The sequence below is a fragment of the Carcharhinus amblyrhynchos genome, chromosome 4, assembly GCF_965287045.1.
Source record: "Carcharhinus amblyrhynchos chromosome 4, sCarAmb.v2.hapA, whole genome shotgun sequence".
NCBI classification, from domain to species: Eukaryota; Metazoa; Chordata; class Chondrichthyes; order Carcharhiniformes; family Carcharhinidae; genus Carcharhinus; species Carcharhinus amblyrhynchos.
In genome coordinates, this window is record NC_137327.1 from 117653704 (window position 1) to 117678686 (window position 24983).

Sequence of the window (24983 nt, forward strand, 5' to 3'; positions counted from 1 at the left end):
GTGTGGGATCATAGAATCCCCACAGTGCAGAAGAAGGCCATTCGGCCCATCGAGTCTGCACCGACCACAATCCCATCCACGTCCTATCCCTGTAATCTGATGTATTTACTCTGCTAATGCCTCTAACCTACGTATCCCAGGACACTAACGGGAAATTTAGCATGGCAATGAACCTAACTAGCATGTCTTTCGAAATGTGGGAGGAAATCAGAACACCCAGAGGAAACCCATGCAGACACGAGGAGAACGTGCAAATTCTGCACGGACAGTGAGCCGGGAATTGAACCCGGGTCTCTGGTGCTGTGAGGCAGCAGTGTTAACTACTGTGCCACCAAGTCGCCCCCATAGGGATATGAAACTAATTGCTAATTTGCTATCACTTGCTTTGCCCTAACACCAAAGACCAATTTCACCTGCACATTTTTCCTTTAAGTATTTATCCAATTCTCTTTCGAAAGTTTCTATGGAATCAGCTTCCATGGCTCTTTCAGGCAGCACCTCCCAGATCATATCTGACTGCACAAAAGACGTTTGTTTCATCACTGCTCTTGTTCTTTCACCAATCATTTTCAATCTGTATTTTCTCGTCACTATCCCTGCTATCCAGTTGCTTACACGATCAAAACCTTTGATATCTTGAATGCATCCATTCAATCTCTCTTTAACCATCACCGCTCTAGAACAACTCCGGCTTCTCTACATAACTGATGTCCCTCAGACTTGATATCATTCTAATAAGTCCCTTGTGCACCCTCCCCAAAGCCTTTCTAAAGATGGCCAGCATTGAACACAAAATTTTACAGAAGTTTTGTGTTCATTTTTTGGATTTGTACATCACTCCTCATGAATAAAACCCAAGGATCCCAGTGCTTTTTTTTTATTCATTAGTTGGACATGGGTGTCGCTGGCTGGCCAGCATTTAGTTGCTTTTTTTCAAGAGGGCAGTTAAGAGTCTACCACATTGCTGTGGCTCTAGAATCACATGTAGGCCAGACCGGGTAAGAACGGCAGATTTCTTTCTCTAAAGGACATTAGTGACCCAGATGGGTTTTTCTGACATTTGACAATTGTTTCATGGCCAACAGTAGATTCTTAATTCCAAATATGTTTTACTGAATTCTAATTCCACCCTCTGCTGTGGTGAGATTTGAACCCTGGTCCTTAGAACATCAGTTGAATTTCTGGATTAATAGTCTAGCGATAACACCACTAGGCCATCGCCTCCCCCTAATTGAGAGCTCACTCAACTTGTTCTGTTCCCTCCATAAGTTAGTGCACTTAGAGTTCCTAGGTCTCTCTGTTCCTGCATGTGTTCCGAATGCTACCATTTAGTTCATACTGTCAATTTAAATGGAAGTTTTTGAAGATCTGTTACCTGAAAGAAAGGGCAGTCTGAACACTGTCTCCAAAGGTACTCAGAGCGTGGTTTGTTCTGGCAGTACTTCACATACATTTGGAAATTCTCCCTCTGAAGAGCACAGTGAGAAATGCTTACATGAAACAGAAAGTCATTTTTAAAATAAATACGAATTTCAAGATCAGAAAGAAGTCAGTTGAACGTACCCTTTCAAGGAAGCAGAGTCCTACTTTCTCTGGCATTTCAACACAGTTCTGAAGGTCATTAAGAAAAATTCTGGGGAAGATATCAACTCATTAATAAAGGCAACATTATCCAACATGCCTCCTACAACTCACTAAGGGAGGTGTGTAATAGATTGTTTTTACCTGCTGTGAAAATCATAGATCTCTGCCATATTGCCAAACAATATCTCCTTCTTGTTCTCCAGTAAGGATGGCATGAGCGATATCATGGTTGGATTGTCCATCTCCATTTTGTAACCCTGCAAATTACAGATAAAATTAGCTTGAGTCAACACACGGAGGCGTGAAACAGAGGTGGGAGCAGTGTTTTCACAGGGTCCGACAACCCAGTGTGGAACCCCGATTTGTATTTGAAGGGTATCTAATGGGTTGTAGATGAGCTCCCAACACATCGAGACATTGCTAGTTTTTGATTTGGCAGCTGGGGCTATGGGAAGATTGGGTTTAAGAAATTGCTACCAGATCTTTGTCTCCCCAACTCTTGAGTTTTCCATCCAAAATGACAGTAAATCTCTCCCACAAAATCCTTGAATCTGCTAATTGCCAATCTCTACCCCTTGCTTCGCCACCCAGCAGAAACGTTCTTCACTCTCTGGCCCCGTGTTCACTAACTGCCAATGACTTTACAAACCTCTCTAAGATTCTCCTCTCCTCACTATATTCCAAACCCGCCACCGTGCCAGGAAAGAAAACCCAAATTTATCAAGCCTTTTTCCACATCTGCAAATGTACAAATAATCTATGATAGGTGATCAAACACAAAGCAGCAGCACACATTGCTGTGTTACCTGAAGCACACTGCTTAGCTCCTCCACATACACTCGCTCAGTCTCGATCAGCTCATTGATCACGTGTCTGCAAAATAAATACTGTAGTGCATCATCAACAACACGCTTTTATACAACACTCTTCATGTAGGAAAATCTCCCAAGGTACTTTGCAGAACTGTAGTTGGATTAAATTTTACAATGAATCGCACAAGGAGATATTGTAACAAGTAGCAAAAGCTTGGGTCAAGGGGTAAGTTCAAAGAACATCTGAAAAGAGAGAAGTACAGAAGTGGAGAGATTGAAGGAAGGAATTTCAGAGCTTTGGGCCTACCTAGGCAATTAAAGCCACATTCGTCAATGGTGGAGTGATTATTATTTTTTTCATTATTCTTTCAGGGGTGTGGGCATCATCGGCAACGCCAGCATTTACTGTCCAATGCTAACTGAACTGAGTGGCTTGCAACGCAGTTAAAAAGCAACGATATCTGTGTGGATCTGGAGTCTCATGTAGGCCAGACTGGGTAAGGATGGCAAATTTCCTTCCCTAAAGGATGTTAATGAAGCAGATGGGTTTTTACAATTGGTGATAGTTGTCATGATCATCCTTATTGAGACTAACTTTGTAATTCCAGAATTATTAATTTATTTTAAATTCCACCAGCAAAACCCAAGTTCCCCGAGCTTTAACCTGAGCCTGTGGAGTGACAGACAGGCTACAATAAGATCTCCCCTAAAATCAGGGATACATAACAAGCCAGAAAAACATTATTTTTGCAGTGTTGGAAAGCTGAAGGAAAGTCTGGGGTATGGATATCACTGGCTGGGCCAGTATTTACTGCCCATCCCATTTGGCCCATCGAGACTGTACCGACTCTGCAACGGAGAATTTCAGTAAGAAGTCTCACAACACCAGGTTAAAGTCCAACAGGTTTATTTGGTAGTAAACACCACTAGCTTTCAAAACGCTGTTCCTTTGTCAGCTGAGTGGAGAGTTCTGATCACAAACAGGGCATATAAAGGCACACACAGTTTACAGAATATGATTAGAATGCGAGTCTTTACAGCTAATCTGCTATTCAAGTCTTAAAAGTGCAGACAATGTGAGTGGAGATAGCATTAAGCATAGGTTAAAGAGATGTGTATTGTCTCCAGACAGGACAATAAGTGAGATGTTACAAGTTCAGGCAAGTCATGGGGGTTACAGGTAGTGTGACATGAACCCAAGATCCCAGTTGAGGCCGTTCTCATGTGTGCGGAACTTGGCTATCAGTTTCTGCTCAGCGACTCTGCACCGTCATATGTTGTGAAGGCCACTTTGAAGAATGTTTACCCGAAGATCAGAAGCCAAATGCCCGTGACCACTGAAGTGTTCACGCCAACAGGAAGGGAACAGTCTTGCCTGGTAATTGTCGAGCAATGTTCATTCATCCGTTGTCATAGCGTCTGCATGGTCTCCCCAGTGTACCATGCCTCGGGACATCCTTTCCTGAAGCCTTTTGGTAGACAACGTTGGCCGAGTTGCAAGAGTATGTATCACATACCTAGTGGATGGTATTCTCACGTGAGATGATGGCATCCATGTCGATGATCTGGCATGTCTTGCAGAGGTTGCTGTGGCAGGCTTGTGTGGTGTTGTGGTCACTGTTCTCCTGAAGGCTGTCCGCAGCAAACTACCCAATGATCTGTTTGAGGTTGTGTGGTTGTTTGAAGGCAAGAAGTGGGGGTGTGGGGATGGCTTTGGTGAGATGTTCTTCTTCATCAATGACATGTTGAAGGCTCTGGAGAAGATGTCGTAGCTTCTTCACTACGACATCTTCTCCAGAGTCCAGTCCAACGCTGGCATCACCACAGCACAGAGAATCTCACTCAGGACTTTTCCTGTTACCCCATATATTTACCTAAGCAGCTTGGGACACTAAGGGGCAATTATGTCTATGTGGAGTTTGCACATTCGCCCTGTGTCTTTGTGGGTTTCCTCTGGGTGCTCCGGATTCCTCCCACATACTGAAAGACATGCTGGTTAGGTGCATTGACCCGGACTGTGGGGAATAGAGGAATTTCACAACAACTTCACTGCAGTGTTAACATCAGCCTTACTTGTAACTAATAAATAAACTTTCTAGTGTGGCCAATCCACCCAACCCACACATCTTTGGACTGTGGGGGGAAACCAGAGCACTCAGAGGAAACCCACGCAGACACAGGGAGAACGTGCAGACTCCACACAGACAGTGACCCGAGGCCAGAATCAAACCCGGGTCCCTGGCACTGTGAGGCAGCAGTGCTAACCACTGTGCCACCGTGTCATCTTGGCCTTGGCAACGATGCCCCGATCCAAGAAAGAATAAAGAAAGAGATATGATTTTGTTTATTGGCTGTTCCTTAGCAACCAGAAACAAAATCATCAAATTTTCGCAGGGGAGCTTTTCCTCCCACTGCTTTGAATTCGTGTGAACCAGGATGGAAGATTTCAGAACTGGATTGAATTTGTTTTCCAAACCCATGTCAAGCTCTCTTAATGGTATTCAAAACAATTAAGTTGACATCTGTTGGCCACTGAATTGGTTGTGCATTTGGCTTGATGGGTCAAATCATTTCTGAGTCAAAAGGCGGAATTCTCCCGTCCCATCCACCATGGGAATCACAGGGGGCACGCGTGGACCAAGCAAGGGCCCACAGACCTTCGGCAGAACTTTCCCGTCTTGTGGTGAACACGGCTGGACAATCCCACCCAGAGGGTGTGGTAATTGTCCCTTTAAGGGGAACACAGCAGAGTAAGGGTCAGCTGGTCTGGGTGGCCAATCGGGACTCAAAGTGGGGAATCAGCTCAGTGGGAAGAGTCCTCCCAGTGTAGATGTATTTTGGAATTAGCTGCTAAAGATCACTCATTTACAAATCTCTTTTCATTCAACCAACAAAGTCTCTGAAAATGTAGATAACAAAGGGTTATGAGTTAAAATCCCATTTCAGAGGTTTGAGGAAGAAATCCAGGCAGACACTCATACTGAGAGACCAAGGGAGCACTGCAATGTTGGAGGATCAGTACTGAGGGAATACTGCACTGTCAGAGGGGTAGTACTGATCAAGTGCTGCATTGTTTGAGGGTCAGTACTAAGGGAGTACCGCACAGTCAGTCAGAGGGACAGCACTGAGGGAGTGCTGCACTGTCAGAGGGACAGCACTGAGGGAGTGCTGCACTGTCAGAGGGACAGCACTGAGGGAGTGCTGCACTGTCAGAGGGACAGCACTGAGGGAGTGCTGCACTGTCAGAGGGACAGCACTGAGGGAGTGCTGCACTGTCAGAGGGACAGCACTGAGGGAGTGCTGCACTGTCAGAGGGACAGCACTGAGGGAGTGCTGCACTGTCAGAGGGACAGCACTGAGGGAGTGCTGCACTGTCAGAGGGACAGCACTGAGGGAGTGCTGCACTGTCAGAGGGACAGCACTGAGGGAGTGCTGCACTGTCAGAGGGACAGCACTGAGGGAGTGCTGCACTGTCAGAGGGACAGCACTGAGGGAGTGCTGCACTGTCAGAGGGACAGCACTGAGGGAGTGCTGCACTGTCAGAGGGACAGCACTGAGGGAGTGCTGCACTGTCAGAGGGACAGCACTGAGGGAGTGCTGCACTGTCAGAGGGACAGCACTGAGGGAGTGCTGCACTGTCAGAGGGACAGCACTGAGGGAGTGCTGCACTGTCAGAGGGACAGCACTGAGGGAGTGCTGCACTGTCAGAGGGACAGCACTGAGGGAGTGCTGCACTGTCAGAGGGACAGCACTGAGGGAGTGCTGCACTGTCAGAGGGACAGCACTGAGGGAGTGCTGCACTGTCAGAGGGACAGCACTGAGGGAGTGCTGCACTGTCAGAGGGACAGCACTGAGGGAGTGCTGCACTGTCAGAGGGACAGCACTGAGGGAGTGCTGCACTGTCAGAGGGACAGCACTGAGGGAGTACCGCACTGTCAGAGGGTCAGTACTGAGGGAGTGCTGCACTGTCAAAGGGTCAGTAGCGAAGGAGTGCCGCACTGTCAGAGAGTCAGCGCTGAGAGAATTCTGCGATGTTGGAGGGCCAGTACTGAGAGTATACCGCACTGTCAGAGGGGTAGTACTGAGGGAGTACTATACTGTCAGAGGGTCAGTACTGAGGGAGTGCTGCACCATCAAGAGGGTCAGTAGCGAGACAGTGCTGCACCGTCAGAGGGTCAGTAGCGAGACAGTGCTGCACTGGCAGAGGGTCAGTACCGAGGGAGTGCTGCACTGGCAGAGGGTCAGTACCGAGGGAGTACTGCACTGGCAGAGGATTAGTACTGAGGGAATGCCGCATTGTCAGAGAATCATTACTGAGGGAGTGCCGCACTGTCAAAGGGTCAGTACTGAGGGAGAGCCACACTGTCAGAGGGTCAGTACTGAGGGAGAGCCACTCTGTCAGAGGGTCAGTACTGAGGGAGTGCTGCACTGTCAGGGGGTCAGTACTGAGGGAGTGCTGCATTGTCAGAGGGTCAGGGCTGAGGGATTGCCGCACTGTCAGGGGGTCAGGACTGAAGGAGTGCTGCACTGTCAGAGGTGTCACTTCTCAATTTTGCACAAAACATTAAACCATGATCCTGTCCACTCTCTCATGGGGAGGGTAAGAAATCCAAGCTACAATTCCAGAAAAATCAAGAGATTTTCATCAAAGCAACAGCCAATTTTTATAAAATCTAATCCAGATTATCAATCAGTATCTTATTGCCTGTTTGTGGGAGTTTGTTGTATGCATATTAGCTGCTGAGTTTCCAGTGAATATGCTCGGAAAGTGAAAGGCAGGGGACGTTCTTTCTGTACGTACTGAGCCTCTCAGGAATTTCAGTTCTGTACCAACCAATAAAAACAAACTGGAGGTAACTTTAACTCTACTTGACCCAGGAGTTTCAACAATTGCGTTTCTGCCATGTCAACAGATGCATTCCTATAAAGAGGTGATGAAAGTTGTTAAACAAGGTGAAGCATTATTACAAAGCGCTGGGCAGGCAGTAAAGGTCAGTAAATCTCTGGAATTTAATTCAGCTGAAAGGACGAATTGCATTCCGATGTTTATCATTTTTTCTGTTATGATAAAATGATATAAGTTTAAAGAAGAGGAGTTGAATGAGTATTTACCCAGAGTACAATCAACTCTGAAAGTAAAGTAACTGTGGGATACAGCAAACCAACCTGACAATATAAACCTGTTCCCATTTCCATTCATTTCAAACAATAGTGATGTCTATAATGGCTGCACAGGTCCAATGTCACCTGCTTTATCATGCCACAAGGTCAAAATTATCTCAATAAAGTCTTCTCATCCAAGGTGATTGACACGTTATGTGAAACCTTAAGCACTGAGTTATTCATGCAAAAAATTGGTTTGTAATGTTGTCAATGTCTTACCTTTTCAAGACTTCCAAGCTGTCATCACTTTCAGAACTTAAGGAGTATAATGAATTCCTTGTTTGACTGACTTCATGCATGACCTCAATCTAGGTGTGGAAAAGAAAGAAAGATTGCTGTAATCCTCCAACAGTTCAGTGCGAACATTTCTTCTTACACTATTTCCTCCTATTAGAGTCATAGGGGTTTACATCATTAAAACAAACCCTTCTGCCCAACTTGTCCATGCCACCCTTTTTTTTAGCCACTAAGCTGGTCCCAGTTGCCCATGTTTGGCCCATATCCCTCTATTCCCATCTTACCCATGTAACTAGCTAAACGCTTTTAAAAAATTGTACCCGCCTCCATTACTTCCTTTGGCAGCTTGATCCAGACACTCTCCACCCTCTGGTCCCTTTTGCCCCTCTGGACCCTTTTGTTTCTCTCCTCTCTCACCTTAAACCTATGCCCTCTAGTTTTAGGCTACCCTAGCTTTGGGAAAAGATGTTGACTATCTGCCTTATCTATTGCTCCTTATTATTTTATAGATCTCTATAAGATCACCCCTAAGCCTCTTATGCTCCAGGAAAAAAGTCCCAGTCTATCCAGCCTTTCCTTATAACTCAAATGCTCAAGTTCCGGTAGCATCCTAGTAAATCTTTTCGCACTCTTTCTAGTTTAATAATATCCTTTCTATAATAGGGTGACCAGAACTGTACACAGTATTTCAAGAGTGGCCTTACCAATGCCTTGTACAACTTCAAAAGGATGCCCACACTCCTGTATTCAATGTTCTGACCAATGAAACCAAGCATGCTGAATGCTTTCTTCACCACCCTGTCCTCGACTTTCAAGGAGCTATGAACATGTACCTCTAGATCTCTTTGTTCTGTAACACTCCCCAACATCTTACCATTAACTGAGTAAGTCCCACACTGGCCCAAACTACAAAAATGCATCACCTTGCATTTACCTAAATTAAACTCCATCTGCCATTCGTCAGCCCACTGGTCCAATTGATCAAGGTAAGTCTCCCCTGTTCCAAAGCCTCCCTACACCTGATTGGCAGGAGCTTATTACAGTACGCTGGGGTTCTGTCTGTCACTGGGAAATGTGGGCTTTCATTGCAATCCTTTGGTAAGGTAGCAGCCGGGGTGCAATTCTCTCCATTCAAAACCAAGTGCTGTCTCCGGTGGGAAAATCGGAGTGTTTCCCACTGACATTAACAGTACCTCTCCAATGGGATTCACCAGGGACCCCCAATCTCCACAATCAGAGAGTGGACTTGGGCTGTGCACAAGGAGTTGAATTTGGCACTGTTCCCCGGGGTGGGGGGTTCTTGTGGCTGGAAGGCCCCTTCTAGCCCTGGGCAACCTGAAGGTCACCCTTGGCATTGTGATCTCAGATGTCTCTTTGATCAAAGTCTTCATTCCTGTCCAAATCCCAGCACAAGGGATTGCGCTTTCACCCTTTCAGAGCTGCAGATGGGAGAAGACCCCTTTTCAAGGGCGAAGTGACAATGTCAACACTATCAATGGAGGCAAAAAAGAACAAATAACAACTTAGATTGGGATTTATTCCCTCTTTGTGGGCCAGATTCCAACACAGCTACTGTGCAAAATCAAATGAGAATGGGTTGTTTGTGATAAGAGTTTGATATAAATTACACTAGTTGACAAATCATTTCTCTTCTCATCAACTGCAGCACAGGTTCAGCAGCTTAAACGTCGATATCTTTTTTGGAGAATAAATAATCAATCATTACTCCTCAATTTTCATGATTTCCTTGAAGGGGTTTCTTTCAACAACATAAAGTGAAATAATCTCAACAATAATCTCTCCCTCAATGAAGGAGATTGTCATCGACTTCAGGAAGCGTAAAGAATAACATGCTCCTGCCTCCATCTATGGGGGCGAAGTAGGAAGGGTCGAGAGCTTCAAGTTTTTAGGTATCCAGATCACCAACAACCTGTCCTGGTCCCTCTGCGCTGACTCTATAGTTAAGAAAGCCCGCCAATGCCTCTACTTTCTCAAAAGACTAAGGAAATTTGGCATGTCAGCTACAACTCTCACCAACTTTTACAGATGCACCATAGAAAGTATTCTTTCTGGTTGTATCACAGCTTGGTATAGCTCCTGCTCTCTGTCCAAGACCACAAGGAACTACAAAAGGTCTGAACGTAGCCCAACCCATCCAACGTAGCAAACCAGCCTCCAATCCATTGACTCTGTCTACATTTCCCGCTGCATTGGCAAAGCAGCCAGCATAATTAAGGACCCCACGCACCCCGGACATTCTCCCTTCCACCGTCTTCCTTCAGGAAAAAGATATAAAAGTCTGAGGTCATCTAGCAACTGACTCAAGAACAGCTTCTTCCCTGCTGTTGTCAGACTTTCGAATAGACCTACTTTGCATTAAGTTGATCTTTCTCTACACCCTAGCTATGACTGGAACACTACATTCTGCTCTCTCTCGTTTTCTATGAACAGTATTCTTTTTCTGTATAGTGTACAGGAAACAATACTTTTCACTGTATGTTAATATATGTGACAATAATAAATCAAATCAAATGGTTTCAGCTCTGGCTCAGTGGGTAATATTCCTTCCTTCTAAGGCAAGAAAGTTATGGGTTCAAATCTCACACCAGAGTCAGGGAGGTTGTGCTGGAACTGTATAAAACACTAGTTAGGCCGCAGCTAGACTACTGTTTGCAGGCCTGGTCACCACACTACAGGAAGGACGTCATCACACTGGACAGGGTGCAGAAGAGATTCCCAGGATGTTCCCAGGAATGGAGAATTTTCACCAGCAGGAAAGGCTGGATAGATTGGGATTGGTTTTGCTGGAGCAGAGAGGGCTGAAGGGAGATTTAATTGTGGCGTATAAAACTAAAAAGGCCTCAACAGAGTGGATAGGAAGGACTTGTTTCCCTTAACACAGATCAAAATAAATAAATTTGAAGGAATTGAAAGGATGGATGGATGGATGAAAGGGGAGTTGAGGAGGAATGTTTCACTCAGAGACTGATCAGAGTCTGTAACCCGGGTGATAGAGACAGAAACTCTCATCACATTTAAAACTACTCGGGTAGGTATTTGAAGTGTTTGTCACAGGCCAAAGACTGGAGAATAGGGTTAGATTGAATAGCTGTTACAATGGGCTGAATGGCCATAAATCTTTCGAAGCTGCAGTGTTTCACTAACAAGAATTAATTGGGTTTCTTCCCCTTGTACTGCACTTGTTGCAAGATGTTTCTGTGGTGCTGAGTTTGAAATTGTAAAGTCAGACACTGGTAAATGTGAAGGTCACAAAAGCAGTTGTTGCTGCGTCACAGGTTTACCTTCCGAGCACTCGGTGTTTTTCTGGAGCTCCGCTTACTGTACAGGGAAATCTCAAACGGGAACTTTGAACCTGAACTCGAATCCACTCCTTCAAAATAAACAGATGAAAAGCTGCTGTGGAGCATCCAGTACATCGTCTTTCCTCTCCTGACAGTGCCTGTCCCCCTCACCATCCCCATTCCCCGTCCCCCACACCACCCCATTCCCCCTCCCCCACACCACCCCGTTCCCCATCCCCCTCACCACCCCGTTCCCCCTCCCCCACACCACCCCGTTCCCCCTCCCCCACACCACCCCGTTCCCCCTCCCCCACACCACCCCGTTCCCCTCCCCCACACCACCCCGTTCCCCCTCCCCCTCACCACCCCGTTCCCCCTCCCCCACACCACCCCGTTCCCCATCCCCCACACCACCCCGTTCCCCATCCCCCACACCACCCCGTTCCCCATCCCCCACACCACCCCGTTCCCCCTCCCCCACACCACCCCGTTCCCCCTCCCCCACACCACCCCGTTCCCCATCCCCCTCACCACCCCTTTCCCCCTCCCCCTCACCACCCCGTTCCCCCTCCCCCACACCACCCCGTTCCCCCTCCCCCACACCACCCCGTTCCCCATCCCCCTCACCACCCCTTTCCCCCTCCCCCTCACCACCCCATTCCCCCTCCCCCACACCACCCCATTCCCCCTCCCCCTCACCACCCCATTCCCCCTCCCCCACACCACCCCATTCCCCCTCCCCCTCACCACCCCATTCCCCCTCCCCCTCACCACCCCCATTCCCCCTCCCCCACACCACCCCATTCCCCCTCCCCCACACCACCCCCATTCTCCCTCCCCCACACCACCCCCATTCCCCCTCCCACACCTCACCACATACGCCTCCCCTCACCGCCCCGTTCCCCCTCCCCCACACCGCCCCGTTCCCCCTCCCCCACACCACCCCACTCCCGTTCCCCCTCCCCCACACCACCCCGTTCCCCCTCCCCCTCACCACCCCGTTCCCCCTCCCCCACACCACCCCGTTCCCCCTCCCCCTCACCACCCCGTTCCCCCTCCCCCACACCACCCCGTTCCCCTCCCCCACACCACCCCGTTCCCCCTCCCCCTCAGCACCCCGTTCCCCCTCCCCCGCACCGCCCCGTTCCCCCTCCCCCGCACCGCCCCGTTCCCCCTCCCCCGCACCGCCCCGTTCCCCCTCCCCCTCACCGCCCCGTTCCCCCTCCCCCACACCGCCCCGTTCCCCCTCCCCCTCCCCCTCACCGCCCCGTTCCCCCTCCCCCTCCCCCACACCGCCCCGTTCCCCCTCCCCCTCACCACCCCGTTCCCCCTCCCCCTCCCCCTCGCCACCCCGTTCCCCCTCCCCCTCCCCCTCCCCCTCCCCCACACCGCCCCGTTCCCCCTCCCCCTCGCCACCCCGTTCCCCCTCCCCCTCCCCCTCGCCACCCCGTTCCCCCTCCCCCTCCCCCTCCCCCTCGCCACCCCGTTCCCCGTCCCCCTCGCCGCCCCGTTCCCCCTCCCCCTCACCGCCCCGTTCCCCATCCCCCATCCCCCACACCGCCCCGTTCCCCCTCCCCCTCACCACCCCGTTCCCCCTCCCCCTCACCACCCCGTTCCCCCTCCCCCACACCACCCCGTTCCCCCTCCCCCTCCCCCTCCCCGCCCCGTTCCCCCTCCCCCTCACCGCCCCGTTCCCCCTCCCCCACACCGCCCCGTTCCCCCTCCCCCTCCCCGCCCCGTTCCCCGTCCCCCTCACCGCCCCGTTCCCCCTCCCCCTCCCCGCCCCGTTCCCCGTCCCCCTCCCCGCCCCGTTCCCCGTCCCCCTCACCGCCCCGTTCCCCGTCCCCCACACCGCCCCGTTCCCCCTCCCCCCCACCGCCCCGTTCCCCCTCCCCCCCACCACCCCGTTCCCCCTCCCCCTCCCCACCCCGTTCCCCGTCCCCCACACCACCCCGTTCCCCCTCCCCCTCCCCACCCCGTTCCCCGTCCCCCACACCACCCCGTTCCCCCTCCCCCTCCCCACCCCGTTCCCCGTCCCCCTCCCCACCCCGTTCCCCGTCCCCCACACCACCCCATTCCCCCTCCCCCACACCACCCCATTCCCCCTCCCCCTCACCACCCCATTCCCCCTCCCCCTCCCCACCCCATTCCCCATCCCCCACACCACCCGATTCCCCATCCCCCACATCACCCCATTCCCCCTCCCCCTCACCACCCCATTCCCCCTCCCCCTCCCCACCCCATTCCCCCTCCCCCACACCACCCGATTCCCCATCCCCCACATCACCCCATTCCCCCTCCCCCTCACCACCCCATTCCCCCTCCCCCTCCCCACCCCATTCCCCATCCCCCACACCACCCCATTCCCCCTCCCCCACACCACCCCATTCCCCATCCCCCTCACCACCCCATTCCCCCTCCCCCACACCACCCCATTCCCCATCCCCCACACCACCCCATTCCCCCTCCCCCACACCACCCCATTCCCCTCCCCCACACCACCCCGTTCCCCCTCCCCCACACCACCCCGTTCCCACTCCCCCACACCACCCCGTTCCCACTCCCCCACACCACCCCATTCCCCCTCCCCCACACCACTCCATTCCCCTCCCCCCACCACTCCAATCCCCCTCCCTCACTCCACCTCATTCCCCCTCCCCCACATCATCGCATACCCCTCCCCCACATCACTGCAACCCCGCCCCACACCACCCCAAACCCCTCCCCGACACCACCCATTCCTCCTCCCCCACATCACCCCACTCCCTTCCCCCAAACAACCCAACCCCTCCTCCACACCACCCCATTCCCCATCCCCCACATCACCCCATTCCCCATCCCCCACACCACCCAACTTCCCCTCTCTCACACCATCGTATTCCCATTTGCCCACACCACCACATTCTCCTTTCCCCACACTGCGTTCACCCCGCCCTCACACTGTGTACACCCCTCCCACACTGCATTCATCCCATCCCTCACCACCCCCATTCCCCCTCCACCAGCCTCATCATCCTCCCCCACACTGCCCTACCCCTTCCCTCACTGCGTTCATCCCCTCCCTCATCCTGCCCCTATTCCCCCCTCCCCTACAGCCCCTCACTCCACCATGTTTCCCTTCCCCAAGCCATTTCCTTCCCCACCCTCACCACCCATCCCCCAACCCTCACACATCTCCCTCCTCCATCCTCCCAACAAGATGTTGTGATTCATGATCCAACTCTTTTTACCTGTCGTCACATCTAACGTCATCGGACAAATCTGATTCACCAAAAATGCAAAAATCTATAAATGTTACTAAGCCACACTTTAGCAGAGGTCTCCATCAATTTAAAATCTATCACTTAGCCCTGGAGTTAAGGTACACGACAGGAGAGTGCCATATAGAAGCTCAAAGTACCCAGGCTTTCATATAACCACAGGATATTTCTAAATTGCTACATTAATTGCAGTGACGAGAAAGAGAATTTGGCATGAAAAGGGCAATAATATTTTACAGGAGTAATTACTTAAAGGCAATTCTCCCTTTAAGTTAACAGTAAGAGTGCCAAAAATCAGATAAAATAACAAACTTGAAATCAAATCAGTTCCAGTCAATGTCGGTATATGGGTAAAGAAAAATAGGAAGAAATTATTGGCTTCTTATTAATTATGGATGTTGGTTAACAGTATCTGATGTGGCACCTTAGACTTCAGACTATTTTGGTATTAGTTCAGAGTTAAAGAAGTTCTTCCCTGTTCTTGTTTTTCAATCCTTCCGGAACCCTGTTCCTCCTCTATCTCTGTAATCCCCTCCAGCTCTACAATCTCCCCACATCCCTGCCCCCTTCCTCCAGTTCTCTCCTTCTCAACACCCCCAGTTTTAATTGTTCTCTACTGGCTGTCCGTCTGCTGCCTGGGTCCTGTGTTCTGGAATCCCCTCCCTAAACACTTCTGCCTCTTTATCTTTTTTCTCATTTTAAACTCTCCTTAGAGGAAATCTTTTTGACCAAGCTCTTGGTCATCTAGCCTAATGTTTCTGTACGTGGGTTAGGGTCAAATTTTAGTTCCTAATGCCTTGTGGAGCATCATGACACATTTTGTAAGTTAGGGGGATACAAGTACATTTGATCAAAATCCTTCTAACCAAAAACTAGACATTGTTTTAAGGTAATCTTGAACTTCCAAGAATAATAGAAGCCATTGAATCCCAACAATTCCAAAATAGTCTAAACTTTAAGGTGCCAGGTCAGAAAATGACCATTCAGTCCATTAAGTCTGCACCAACTCTTTGATAGAATATCCCAATATGACCGTTGTGACTGACTTTCATCTGTTTTTTCACACAGGCTTTAACCCATTGCATTAGAGTGGATTCACTTGAAGAAATGTCATTTGGTTCCATTAATTTGTTAGTTAAAGCATCTGTTCAGTAACCAGGAGCCCAGCCTTATGTTCATTTCCCAGTGGGATCTTCATTTCTTTATCACCAGCATGGGCCTGCTGAGCTGAATGGCCAGCTTCTCTCTATATTTGCAGACACTGAAGTCAGTGAGTTCCTCCAAAACACTTTCCAAGTGTTCTGACGTTGAGACAAGAAGCTGTGTGGAGGAGTGTAGAGGGTGTCTGATCGGTGTATATGGGATTGCAGTGTGCTGCCTTTTGAATAAAATGCTGGACCATGTTTGCCTCTGATGTGGATATAAAAGACCCCAGATTTGGAAGACATGTCATCAAATCCTGATAGTGCAGACAGAGGCCATTTGGCCCTTCGAATCTACATTGATTCTCCAACAGAGCATCTTACCCAGGCCCTCTGCTCCTCTCTTATCCCTATAACCCCATTACCATAGCTAATCCACTTAACCTAAACATTTTGGGAGGAGTTAGGAGCTCTTCCCAATGTCCTGGCCAATATTCAACCTTCAATTGACTTCATTAAAAAAATGTGATTCCCTGGTTATTATCATGTGGCTGTTTGTGGGAGTTTTCTGTGCAAAAAATGGCTGCCATATGTTACAATGTATTGAATTGGCTGAAAAACAATTCAGAATATCCCATGGTTATGAAAGGCATTATATAAATGCAACTCCTCCTATCTTTCAAATTGGCATCAGTGGATGGAACATTACGCTCCACCCCACCCCGCCAACCCCTCCTACTCCCATCCTTCAATTATCATTGCATCATTTGTCAAAATTGAGGGTGAGAAATTTTTCATCCTGTTCTTCACATTGGCCTCTCTTTGTCGCCCTTTGTCAATGTGCCATATTTCAATCCAACAATATTTTTTACCGTGCTTTGGTGAAAACAATGGATTCTTCAAAGATAAAGGTGAGGCTTCTGGTCGCGGTGCTACAGGCTGAACAGGCCGGACCTGTTTGACAGCCAGCTTCTTGAGGGACAATTGACGCTGTGCAAACATTGTGTGCACGTTCTCGAGCTTGTCTTGAACCACCTGTATCTGGGCCTGTGACAGAGATGAAGGAAAAAAACCAAAGCACAAAGCATGATACAGGGCGGGGCCATAACTGACCAGGTACACTCACACTTAAAGTCCTATGAGAGTCTAACATGCTAATGGGATCAGAGTAATTGCAATGCAACAGGAGGCCATTCAACCCATCATGAAGCAGATTCACAAAAATAGAACTAGGGTTGAAACCAGTTAAATTATAATGACAGGTTGCATGATCTTAGTTTGTGCTGCTTTGAGTTTAAAGAGTTGAGGGGTGTGATCGAACCCAATTTTTCCTGGAGTGGGAATCTCACGTCCCAGTATTTAAACAACTTCCTGCACTGCCCAGCTCAATGTTTCTTTTTGTGATAACTTGCTGGGAGGGTAGGTTGGTGAGAATGTAGGCAGGGTAATGGGCATCTGGCACTCTGACGAACATCTGGACTATCTCCTTAAGCAATGAGATTTAAGGATTGAGAAATTAATAGGAAAGCACACATTATGTAGAGGGAAATTGGATGATTAGGTCAGCTAGGAAGTGAAACAAAGAGAATGAAAGAAAGTCTGGATTAAAAGAGGGAGAGAGAAAAGATTTGAAATTTAAATTTTTATACATCTCTTTATGAAGAATTTCTGCGCAGTGGGAATGAGATTGAACAGTTTAATTAGACCTTTCCTTGGCCTGAGTGATTGATTGATGTATTAACAACTAGCATTGTTATGAAGGGTAATTACTTTGTTCTGTTGTGAGTTTAATGGGCAATGAAGGTGTAAATTATGCAACTTCTAAACAATAACAAGTGGGTTAGGGTGAGATTCAACAGAGGAAAAGTAGAAATCAACCAACAGGTTCTGGAAATACACAACTCACAGTGTATCGCTTTGTGCCCTTCGGCTGTTAACAACAGCATCCATCATTAAGATTCTGTTAATGAACCAGGACTGGGCCCATTGGGCAGGATGTTTTACCGTGTGTTTCACGGCAGTGGAGATGGTCTGCCATTGGCCAGCATCAGAATCTGCTGGTCCCACCATTGTCAATGGGGTTTCCCTTTTGAATGTACCCCTGTTGCCGGGAACCCCCCCTTGGCAGGGGTGAGCCACTGGAGCTAATGGCTGAAAAATTCCAGTCATTGTGTCTTTAATTTCTACCTATGTATGTATGTATTATCTGTCTAGATGTCTCTTTATCTATGACTGCGCGTAACGTTTAAGTTGCCTGGACTGTGAAAGCCACATTCAAGATTCCGCAGTATTTCATTTATGTATATCTATAAACACTTTAAAGTTAGTTTAAAGTTTACTTATTAGTTACAGGTGAGGCTTATATTAACATTGCAATGAAGTTACTTTGAAATTCCCCTAGTCGCCACACCCTGGCACCTGATTGGGTCAATGCACCTAACCAACCCATCTTTCAGACTGTGGGGGGAAACCAAAGCACCTGGAGGAAACCCATGCTAACACAGAGAGAGAACGTGCAGACTTCGCACAGACAGTGACCCAAGCTAGGAATCGAACCCAGGTCCCTGTGGTGTGAGGCAGCATTGCTAACCCACTGTGCCACCATGCTGTCCTATTTTGGCCAAGGGTTTGGGAACAGTGACCCAGGGATAATTTGCACTTAAGATTGTGCCAGCTATCTGAAGTGATTTTTCAATGACCAACAAGGGGATGACAAAGAGTTAAAGGATTTCCAGCCATCAGATGGCCCCACTTGGTTGAGATGCTGTACAGGAGAAGCCGATGGCCTGTTGTTGTTATCACTAGATTATTAATTCAGAAACTCAGCTAATGTTCCAAGGACCCAAGTTCGAATCCCACCATGACAGATGATGAAATTTGAATTCAATAAACAAAATCTGGAATTAAGAATCTGCTGATGACCATGAAATCATAAAAACCCTACAGTGCAGAAACAGGCCATTTGGTCCATCGAGGCTGCGCCGACCACAATCCCACACAGGTCCTACCCCCCCATATCATTACATATTTACGCACTAATCATCTAACCTACACATCTCAGGACACTAAGGGGCAATTTTAGCATGGCAATCAACCTAACCCACACATTTTTGGACTGTGGGACGAAACCGGAGCCCCTGGAAGAAACCCACGCAGACACGAGGAGAACATACAAACTCCACACAGACAGTGACCCAAGCCGGGAATCAAACCCGGGTTGCTGGAGCTGTGAAGCAGCAGTGCTAACCACTGTGCTACCGTACTGCCCTCCTGAAACTATTATTGATTATTGGAAAAACCTATCTAGTTCACTAACATCCTTTAGAGAAGGAAATCTGCCATCCTTACCTCGTCTGGCCTACATGTGACTCCAGAGCCACAGCAATGTGGATGACTCTCAACTGCCCTCAGGCAACTGGGGACAAAAAATAAATGCTGGCCAGCCAGCAACACCCATGTCCCACGAATTATTGAAAAAACCCACAATATACACATTCTCAATACCATCCCAGATCAAACAGATAAAAGATAGACCAATTGGAGAAAGAAATCTGAGAAATTCCTTTCTGACCAATCTAGACAAATAAAACTAGTTCAACAAATCACCGTGGACTTGAATTTCTGTTAATACCGATCCTTTGTAAGTGGTGCCTTCAGCTCAGGTCTCGCTCGGAGGGTGTCAGTGACTTAACGTCTAACGGATGAGATGTCAGCATGTCTGTTATCACAATCTATTATTTCCTGGGAAGAGAACCAACTCCTGACATCAAACCTCGAACTGGCCTTACACAGCTTCAAATTGTGACTCCATAATTGGAACAAACTGTCAACTAGAACAGAATCTCTTCCTTTCATTGTCGTACAAACCTCAATCAGATCACATCTAACTGTAAGGTCCCAACTCATTTAGCCTGTCTTTATAATTAAGATACCAGCATTTATTGCCCATCCCTAATTGTTCTTGAGAAGGTGGTGGTGGTGCGCTGTCTTCTTGAACCGCTGCAGTCCACGTGGTGTAGGTGCACCCACAGTGCTGTTAGGGAGGGAGTTCCAGGATTTGGACCCAGTGACAGTGAAGGAACAGCGGTACATTTCCAAGTAAGGTTGTTAGGTAGCTTGGAGGGGAACTTCCAGGTGGTGATATACCCTTGCTTCAGTTATCCTGGTCCTTCTAGATGCAAAAGGTCATGGGTTTTGAAGCTTCTGTTGAAGGAGGGTTGGTGAGTTGCTGCAGTGCAGGTGGTACACATGGCTGTAACTGTGCGTTGGTAGAGTAGGGACAGTGGTAGGGATGGTGGCACAATGGTTAGCATTGCTGCCTCACAGTTTCAGAGACCCAAGTTGGATTCATGGCTTGGATCACCGTCTCTGTGGCGTTTGCACATTCTCCTCTGTCTGCATGGGTTTCCTTCAGGTGCTCTGGTTTCCTCACACTGTCCAAACATGTGCAGATTCGGCGAATTGGCCATAATAAATTGCCCCTTAGTGTCAGGAGGATTAGTTAGGGTAAATGAGGATAGGGTCTGGGAGGGATTCTGGTAGACCTGATGGGCCAAATGGCCTCTTTCTGCACTGTAGATTCCATGAATGTTTGTAGAAGGTGCCAATCAAGCAGGCAGCTTTGTCCTGGATGCTGTTGAGCTTCTTGAATGCTATTGGAGCTGCATTCATCCAGGCAAGTGGACAGAATCCATCAGATTCCTGACTGGTGCCTTGAAGATGATGGAACGGCTCTGGGGATGTCAGGTGGTGAGTTACTTGCTGCAGAATCTATTTAAGAGTGGTAACATGGTACAATTTATTTAACAATGCTTCTTAGTGAGTCAAAAAGGAACTAAAAGTTTTTAACAGCTGCCTAGTGCCCTCGTGCTTAAAGAGGCGGCTTACATTTTGGAGCTTTTGAAGACCTGCAAACAAGTGAAATTACTGGATTCTTGCCATGGTGATTAAATTAATCTGAGGGGTATGACCCGATGAGCTGGCAGAACTGGATTCTAGAACAATGAACAAAGGATCCCAGAAATGTGATTTGTCCCAAACATAATTGCTGTGATTGAGTTTCTTTGACCTTTGGTGCATGTTTGGCCAATTTCAGCTGAAAAGAAACAGCTCACCCTAAATCCCAGGCCATACAAGTGCAAATCTTTCAAACTTAAATTCCACATCAGACATTAAGCAAACAAAATAAGGAAGAATTGATGATAACAAGGGAATTGCATTTGGTATAATCTACATCCCTCAGTCATTGGATAATGAATAGTTCACCATAAAACAGTTCACCGATATTCAGAGCTACACTGCCAGATAACAAAGATACATGCAACACAAGGTTTATTATCATTAAGTACCTTAATGGATGTCGTGAGAATGGCTCCAAACTCAGTGTATAACTCTTCAGCATCATACTGCAGGTAGTCTCCAGAGCTTTCTAGAAACTTCTCAATTTCTTGTAGAGCTCCCTTAGCTCCTTCCTGGGACTGACACTTATCCATGGGCTGAGAGGCGAGAAGATAAGCACCTTCATCACACCACTGCAGAACCTGTAACAAGGACAGAACCAAAGCTATCCACATAAGTTGCAGTATCTTCCATTTCTAGACCCTATTGTTCCTGTCTCCTTCAAATGGAACACATCTCATCAGAAAGACATACTACTGTTAATGAGGAAAGCTGTAGAATCTACAATGCAGAAGGAGGCTATCTGGACCATCGAGCCTGCACTGACAAAAATCCCTCGCAGGTCCTATGGGTCAGACCTCAAACAATGAGATAGAGTACAGGAATGAGGTAGAGAATCTGTGAACTGGTGTGGTGACAATAGTCTTTCCCTCAATATCAACAAAATGAAGGACTTCAGGAAGCATAGTGAAGAACATGCCCCTGTCTACATCAATGGGGACAAAGTAGAAATGGTTGAAAGCTCCAAGTTTTTAGGTGTCCAGATCACTAACAACCTGTTCTGGACCCCACCATGCCGACACTATAGTTAAGAAAGCACACCAGCGCCTTTACTTTCTCAGAAGACTAAGGAAATTTGGCATGTCACCTACAACTCTCACCAACTTTTACAGATGCACCATAGAAAGCATTCTTTCTGGTTGTATCACAGCTTGGTATGGCTCCTGTTGTACCCAAGACAACAAGAAACTACAAAAGGTCATGAATGTAGCCCAATCTATCCCACAAATCAGCCTCCCATCCATTGACTCTGTCTACATTTCCCACTGTCTCGGCAAAACAGCCAGCGTAATTAAGGACCCCACCAATCCCGGACATTCTCTCTTCCACCTTCTTCCAGAGGAAAGAAGATACAAAAGTCTGAAAACGTACCAACCAACTCAAGAACAAGCTTGTTTCCCTGCTGCCACCAGGCTTTTGAAAGGACCTACCTCTCATTAAGTTGATCTTTCTCTACATCCTAGCTATGATTGTAACACTACATTCTGTACTCTCTCATTTCCTTCTCCATGAATGGTATGTTTTGTCTGTGTGGCGCACAAGAAATAATACCTCTCACTGTGTAAGAACATAAGAATTAGGAGCAGGAGTAGGCCATCTGCCCCTCGAGCCTGCTCTACCATTCAATAAGATCATGGCTGATCCTTTTGTGGATTCAGCTTCACTTACCCGCCTGCTCACCATAACCTTAGTTTCTTTACAGTTCAAAAATTGATCTATCCTTGCCTTAAAAACATTCAGTGAGGTAGCCTCAACTGCTTCACTGGGCAGGGAATTCCACTGATTCACAAGCCTTTGTGTGAAGAAGTTCCTCCTCAACTCAGACCTAAAATAAAATACATGTGACAATAATAAATCAAATCAAAATCCCATAACCCCACATATTTACCCTCCTAATCTCCCTGATATTAAGAAGCAATTAACTTGGCAAATCAACCTAACCTACATATCTTTGGAGTGTGTGAAGAAACCAGAGCACCCAGAGGAAACATATCTTGGGACATAGATAAGCTGCAGAGCTGGGCCGAGAGGTGGCAGATGGAGTTTAATATGGAAAAGTGTGAGGTGATTCACTTTGGTAAGAATAACAGGGGTACAGAATATAGGGCTAATGGAAGGACTCTTAGTAGTGTGGACAAGCAGAGAGATCTCGGTGTACATGTGCATAGCTCCCTGAAAGTTGGCACCCAGGTTGATAAGGTTGTTAAGAAGGCGTATGGTGTGTTAGCTTTTATTGGTAGAGGGATTGAATTTCAGAGCCATGAGGTCATGTTACAACTGTACAAAACTCTGGTGTGGCCGCACTTGGAGTATTGTGTACAGTTCTGGTCGCCGCAATATAAGAAGGATGTGGAGGCATTGGAAAGGGTGCAGAGGAGGTTTACCAGGATGTTGCCTGGTATGGTGGGAAGGTCTTATGAGGAAAGGCTGAGGAACTTGAGGTTATTTTCATTGGAGAGAAGAAAGTTACGAGGTGACCTGATTGAGGCATACAAGATGATCAAAGGATTGGATAGGGTGGACAGTGAGAGCCTTTTACCTCGGATGGTGATGGCTAACACAAGGGGACATAGCTTTAAATTAAGGGGTGGTAATTATAGGACGGATGTCAGAGGTAGGTTCTTTACTCAGAGGGTAGTAAGGTCGTGGAATGCCCTGCCTGCAGCAGTTGTGGACTTGCCAACTTTAAGGGCGTTCAAATGGTCTGTGGATAGGCATATGGATAACATTGGAATAGTTTAGGTTAGCGGGTCATTGGATTGGTTCCACTGGTCGGCGCAACATCGAGGGCCGAAGGGCCTGTACTGCGCTGTAATGTTCTATGTTCTATGAAACCTATGTTGACATGTGGAGAATGTGTAAACTTCACACAGACAATGGCTCAAGGCCAGAATTGAACCCAGGCAGCAGTGCTAACTACTGTGCCACCATGTAGGTGCTGGATTCAGGCTTATTGTCTCATAACAAGATATGAATTAGGAGGAGTAGGCCATTCAGCTCCTTGAGCCTGCTCCCCCATTCAATGAGGTCTATCAAGTCCCCTCTGGGATCACCTCACATTCTTCCAGTGCATACAAGCCCAATCTGTCCAATCTTTTTTCATAAATTAACCAAATTATCAAGTCATCCCAAGTTTTAGTCGAGCAAATCATCTCAGAACTGTTTCTAAGCCAATTATATCCTTTTTTTAAATAAGGAGACCAAAGTTGGACGTCAAACCAAGCTGGATTCCAAACTCTTTTGGGTGAATATTGAATGCATCTCAAAAATATTCTTGAGACGGCAGAAAGAGATCTTAATCATAGAAGAAGTGAGACGCTGGTGCACAAAATTGCCATTTTGAATTGCTGCCCCAAAGTGAGAATTTACCATATTTGAGTTTGGAAAATGAATTGAAAACATGGAATTATGTCTAAAGTTAACAAAGAGAGTGATAATTGGGCTGCAGACTTAAAAACATTCTTTGCTACGTTAAACACTGGGATGAAGAGAAAGAACATTGAATTCTGATCATTCTGACCTAGCCAGTAACACTCTCATCCCATAATTGAATTTTCTTTTGTGATGATAATGGTGCAATAAGGGGTATGTTTAAATTTCAGCTTTATTCTACAGGCAGTTGGTATGTCTGGAAAACATTTAGCTCATATGTTGTAAAAGTAGGATAATTACTTCATTTAGCTTGTAATTTAATACTTTGATAGAGCACAAGGTGTCATTGGGAAGTTGATTGAGAGGATCATGTGATGATGTGGTTAATGGGCAGAGCTGGGCCTTTAGCGGAGAGAAGGGGCTTTTTCAATTTAGAGTTGCAGTTTTAGTTGGAAATTGTTTAAAGACAGATGTTTCTCCAAGTTGCTCTGAAACTCATCTTTCTTTCTGAAAGCTTCAAGACTATCTCCATTCATTATAGCAAGTATACTTACTGTTGCTAACTGTATTTAAGGTGGCATTTCAGTTTTTTTTATTCATTCGTGAGATATGGGCATTGCTTCTGGCCAGCATTTATTGCCCATCCCTAGTCACCCTTGAACTGAGTGGCTTGTTAGATCATTTCAGAGGGCAGCTAAGAGTCAACATCATTGATGTGGCTCTGGAGTCACATGCAGGCTAGACCAGATAGGGACGGCACATTTCCTTCTCTAAAGGGCATTAGTGAACCAAATGGGTTTTTCTGACAATTGACAATGGTTTCATAGTCATCAGTAAATTCTTAATTCCAGATTTTTTAAATTCAAATCAAATTCCACCAGCTGCCATGGCGAGATCCATACTCAAGTCCCCAGAGCGTTAGATGAGTTCCTGGATTAATAGTCTAGCGATAATAGCACTAGGTCATTCCCTCCTCTACAAAAGGAATGTAAGAAGAATGTCACTTACATGAACTGAAACAGTCATTCGGTAGAAATGAAAGTTGTTTCCTTTCAATTTTAAATGTCATTCAACAGTTAAATGTTACATTGTTTCATTTGTTAGAATTGTAGTTAAGTTTCATTATAAAAAAAACCCTAATCTGTCAGTAGA

At 47.3% G+C, this 24983-nt stretch overlaps 1 protein-coding gene across 5 annotated transcripts in view; it reads right to left on the bottom strand.

Moving 5' to 3' along the window:
• The window catches only part of mcf2a (MCF.2 cell line derived transforming sequence a), a 163817-nt gene that overhangs the window by 42063 nt on the left and 96771 nt on the right, over positions 1–24983 (bottom strand). For 4 of the 5 annotated variants that reach the window (XM_080187797.1, XM_080187798.1, XM_080187796.1 and 1 more), the window contains 8 exons: positions 20849–21040; positions 16373–16547; positions 11099–11187; positions 7779–7867; positions 2391–2457; positions 1726–1841; positions 1564–1633; positions 1376–1468 (listed from right to left, as the gene is read on the bottom strand). In XM_080187797.1, coding sequence (XP_080043923.1) covers positions 1376–1468; positions 1564–1633; positions 1726–1841; positions 2391–2457; positions 7779–7867; positions 11099–11187; positions 16373–16547; positions 20849–21040 — 891 coding nt within the window. The remainder of the gene's footprint in view (positions 1–1375; positions 1469–1563; positions 1634–1725; positions 1842–2390; positions 2458–7778; positions 7868–11098; positions 11188–16372; positions 16548–20848; positions 21041–24983) is intronic. The other variant, XM_080187799.1, reaches the window with a different exon arrangement.